The sequence below is a fragment of the Helianthus annuus genome, chromosome 4, assembly GCF_002127325.2.
Source record: "Helianthus annuus cultivar XRQ/B chromosome 4, HanXRQr2.0-SUNRISE, whole genome shotgun sequence".
NCBI classification, from domain to species: domain Eukaryota; kingdom Viridiplantae; phylum Streptophyta; class Magnoliopsida; order Asterales; family Asteraceae; genus Helianthus; species Helianthus annuus.
The window spans coordinates 89,188,756-89,193,109 of NC_035436.2; the positions used below are offsets into that span (position 1 = coordinate 89,188,756).

Sequence of the window (4,354 nt, forward strand, 5' to 3'; positions counted from 1 at the left end):
AGCTAACCCAAATTTCCAAGGAGCTCAAGGTAATTTTGCACCTCGCCAACAATTCAATCAAGGTAACTATCGGGGTGGAAATAATTATGGCTACCAAGGGCAATTTCAACAAGCGGGTCAAAGTGGTTCGGGTCAAACTTCCTCAAGCAGGAATGAGGTTATGGATATGCTTCGGACAATGCAACAAGACATGCAAAAAGGAATCAACTTGATGAAGTCCGGATGCAAAAAGATGAGGTTCGTGACAAAAGCATTCAAACATTAACAGCTCAAATGGGTCAATTAGCAACCGGCGTGGCGGAGTTGAAGAAGAACAAAGGTCAACTTCCTAGCGACACTAAGGTAAATCCTTCCCATAGCTCGTCACGAGGTCACCATGTTAGTGTTTTAAGAAGTGGCAAAGAATTTAAAGCAAATTTGTCACCGGGTTTGGTTGATGGGGTGATCGAAGATATAACGGGTAATGAAAGCGAAGAAGATGAAGTTTCACCACCTATTGTGTCTAAAGAGGTTAATGTTGAAAAAGCGGGGTTGGGTGAAAGTGAAAAAGATAAAAAAGATGAAAGGGAGACGAGTCAAGTCCCATTTCCATCGGCTCTACTTGACCCGGGTAAGAAAAATTTTATTTCATCAAGGGGTCCCCGAAAAGAGGAGTTGTGGGACATTTTCAAACAAATTAAAGTTAACCTTCCATTACTTGATGCAAAAAAACAAGTACCCGCTTACGCTAAATTTTTAAAAGAATTGTGCACACAAAAAAGACAACAAAAGAAAAAGATGCCTAAGCGGGTCGACTTAACCGGGCAAGTGAGTGCGGTGTTGAATGGGGAGCTTCCTCCTAAGCTCCACGATCCGGGCACACCATTAATAAATATACAAGTTGGTAATTTTCAAATGGCAAAGGCGTTACTAGATCTTGGAGCCGGGATGAGCGTTTTACCGGGGGGCTTATATGACCAATACGACTTTGGTCCATTAGCAAGGGTAGAGACAACGGTTGTTTTGGCCGATTTGTCTCATAAGCTACCTTGGGGGATGGTTCAAAATGTTATAGTGAAAATTGATGAGTTTTACTACCCGGTTGACTTTTTAGTCTTAGACTACTCATCCGCGGACCCAAAACAACAACAAAATGTTATTTTGGGTCGGCCATTTTTGAGCACCGCGCATATTGTGATTGATTGTCGATTTGGTACGGTCGACATGAGTTTTGGCAATCGAAAAATGAGATTGAATGTTTTTACTAACAATTCTAATTCTGTTGGTGTTGATGAGTGTTTTATGGCAGATTTAGTCGTCGGATGCAACCCGCATGAGTATGAGGAGGATAGTTTGGATATGTGTGTTTGTGATTTTTCTGAACAGGTACATGCTTGTGCACTAAGGGTTGAAGAGGAGAAACAAGATGCTATGGCATTGAAGGAGGGTCGACCGCCATGGACCCACCAATTTGAAAGCTTGTCGGTGGAAATAAATTCGGGTACCAAACCATCATTGGAAGAACCACCAAAATTGGAGCTCAAAGACTTACCAAGCCATTTGAAGTACGCATTTCTAGGGGATAATGACACTCTACCGGTCATTATTGCCTCTAACTTAGAGATGGTACAAGAACAAGCTCTATTGGAAGTCTTGAAAGTGAACAAAGGAGCTATCGGATGGACGATTGCCGATTTAAAAGGGATTAGTCCATCAATCGTCATGCACAAGATCATCACCACCGAAGATGCAAAACCAACAAGGGAAGCACAACGAAGATTAAATCCGAACCAACGGGAAGTGGTAAAAAAAGAGGTAATCAAGTGGTTAGACGCGGGAATTATCTATCCTATTTCGGGTAGCGCTTGGGTAAGTCCTACCCAAGTTGTGCCTAAGAAGGCCGGCATTCAAGTAATCAAAGACGAAAATCGTGAACAAATAGCCACCCGACCGGTCACCGGGTGGCGTGTTTGTATTGATTACCGCAAATTGAATGCCGCCACTTCTAAGGATCATTTCCCGCTACCTTTTATTGACCAAATCATTGAAAAATTATCGGGTCAAAAATATTACTGCTTTTTGGACGGGTATTCGGGTTACAATCAAATAGCAATACACCCGGATGACCAACACAAGACGACCTTCACTTGTCCATATGGCACCTTTGCCTTTAGGCGAATGCCATTTGGCTTGTGCAATGCACCGGCAACTTTCCAACGATGTATGATGAGTATCTTCTCAGACATGGTTGGAGAGTCGCTTGAAGTTTTTATGGATGACTTTTCGATTTTTGGCACTAGTTTTGAATCTTGTCTCAATGAGTTACAAAAAGTTTTAAAAAGATGTGTTGAGAAAAATTTGGTGCTTAGTTGGGAGAAAAGTCATTTCATAGTGCAAAAGGGTATTGTGTTAGGCCATGTGATTTCAGAGAGGCGTATGGAGGTGGATAAGGCAAAAATACGGGTAATATCATCTTTGCCTCCACCGAAAAATGTGAAAGGGGTAAGGTCATTTTTGGGACACGCGGGATTTTATAGACGATTCATTAAAGTTTTAGTGTAATTACAAAACTTTTATGCAATTTGTTATTAAAGGATGTTCCATTTGATTTTATTAATGAGTTTTTGCAAGCATTTAATGTTTTGAATGAACACTTGGTAAAAGCTCCCATCTTGCAACCGCCGGATTGGTCAAAGCCATTTGAAATCATGTGTAACGCAAGCGACACTACAATTGGTGCAGTTTTGGGTCAAAGAATTGAGAAAAAGCCGGTGGTGATTTACTATGCAAGTAAGACGTTATCCGAAGCGCAACTGAATTACACCACAACCGAAAAGGAGTTATTAGCGGTGGTGTATGCTTTGGATAAGTTTCGTTCTTACATTTGGGGAAGCAAAGTGGTTGTGTACTCGGATCATAGTACGGTCCGGTATTTGATGGAGAAAAAAGATGCGAAGCCCCGTTTGATCCATTGGGTGTTGTTGCTACAAGAATTCGATTTAGAAATTCGAGATAAAAAAGGAAGTGAAAACGTAGTGGCGGATCACTTGTCTCGAATTCTGGTGGAAGGGATTGATGATTTGAGCGAGATAAACGAAAGATTTCCCGATGAGCAATTACTAGTCGTGTCTACTTTTGTTGCACCGTGGTATGCCCACTATGTGAATTACTTAGCCACGGGTGCCATCCCGAATCATTGGACCAAGAAAAGACAACAACAATTTATGGTCCAAGTGAAGCAATATATTTGGAATGAGCCGGAGCTTTTCAAGATCGGGCCCGATCAAGTCATTCGGAGGTGTGTGCCCGAAACGGAGGTGTTAGAGATCTTGACTCATGCCCACTCATCCGCTTGTGGAGGTCATTTTAGCGGGCATAAAATGGGTTACCGAGTTCTTTCGTGTGGGTTTTATTGGCCCACAATTTTCAAGGATGCATGCGAGTTTGCAAGGAATTGTGTCAATTGCCAAAGAATGGGAAGTATTTCAAAGAGGGACGAGATGTCATTTCAACCGATTTTGGTTGTTGAAATATTCGATGTATGGGGCATTGACTTTATGGGTCCCTTTCCGAATTCTAATGGGTTCTTGTACATTCTAGTGGCGGTGGATTATGTCTCGAAGTGGATTGAAGCTATTGCAACAAGAACAAATGATCATTCGGTTGTTTGTAAATTTGTTCAATCCAACATCTTTGCCCGTTTTGGTATTCCGAGAGTTATTATTAGTGATGGTGGGTCGCATTTCAAGAATTTCAATTTCGGAAAACTGTTGAAGCGGTACAACGTGAACCACCGGATTGCTACACCGTATCAACCGCAAACGAGTGGACAAGTCGAAGTGTCCAACCGTCAAATTAAAGAAATTCTTATGAAGACGGTTCGAACGGATAGGAAGGATTGCTCAAGTAAACTTAATGATGCGTTGTGGGCATACCGGACGGCCTACAAAACTCCAATTGGTACAACACCTTACCGGATGGTGTATGGAAAGGGTTGTCACTTACCAATGGAGTTAGCTCATCGGGCACATTGGGCAATCAAGACGGTGAATGCGGACTATGATGAAGTGGGGAAGATGCGGAAGTTGCAACTAAGTGAGATAGAAGAAATTTGAGACGAAGCTTATGAGTGTGCATCGGCATACAAAGATAAGCTTAAAAAGGTCCATGATGCAAAGCTGAGAAAGAAGACTTTTGAAACGGGTCAAAAGGTGTGGTTCTATAATTCGCGATTAAAGATGTTTACAGGCAAGTTGAAAAGCAAATGGATGGGCCCATATGTCATTCGGCGAGTCGGTAGATTTGGTGATGTGGATATTCAAGATGAGCAAACCAACAAGCAACAAACGGTGAATGGACATCGGTTAAAGCCATA

The 4,354-nt window shown here is 42.0% G+C and overlaps 1 protein-coding gene across 1 annotated transcript; it reads left to right on the forward strand.

Annotated features, from left to right (window-relative positions):
- Positions 1-222: 222 nt before the first annotated feature.
- LOC110933371 lies at positions 223-4,094 on the forward strand. The gene is made up of 5 exons (XM_022176600.1): positions 223-807; positions 1,366-1,848; positions 2,574-2,769; positions 2,878-3,601; positions 3,707-4,094. Exons 1-5 carry the CDS (start codon positions 223-225, stop codon positions 4,092-4,094), a joined length of 2,376 nt encoding a protein of 791 aa, XP_022032292.1.
- The last annotated feature ends 260 nt before the right edge of the window (positions 4,095-4,354 follow it).

What these genes read in the sequence shown, in the direction of transcription:
- LOC110933371 (XM_022176600.1), top strand. Translation starts at nt 223, where the DNA reads ATGCAAAAAGATGAGGTTCGTGACAAAAGCATTCAAACATTAACAGCT. An exon ending in GGGTCGACTTAACCGGGCAA is followed by an intron (nt 808 to 1,365) that starts GTGAGTGCGGTG and finishes TTTTCTGAACAG; the next exon opens with GTACATGCTTGTGCACTAAG. An exon ending in CTATTTCGGGTAGCGCTTGG is followed by an intron (nt 1,849 to 2,573) that starts GTAAGTCCTACC and finishes TTGTTATTAAAG; the next exon opens with GATGTTCCATTTGATTTTAT.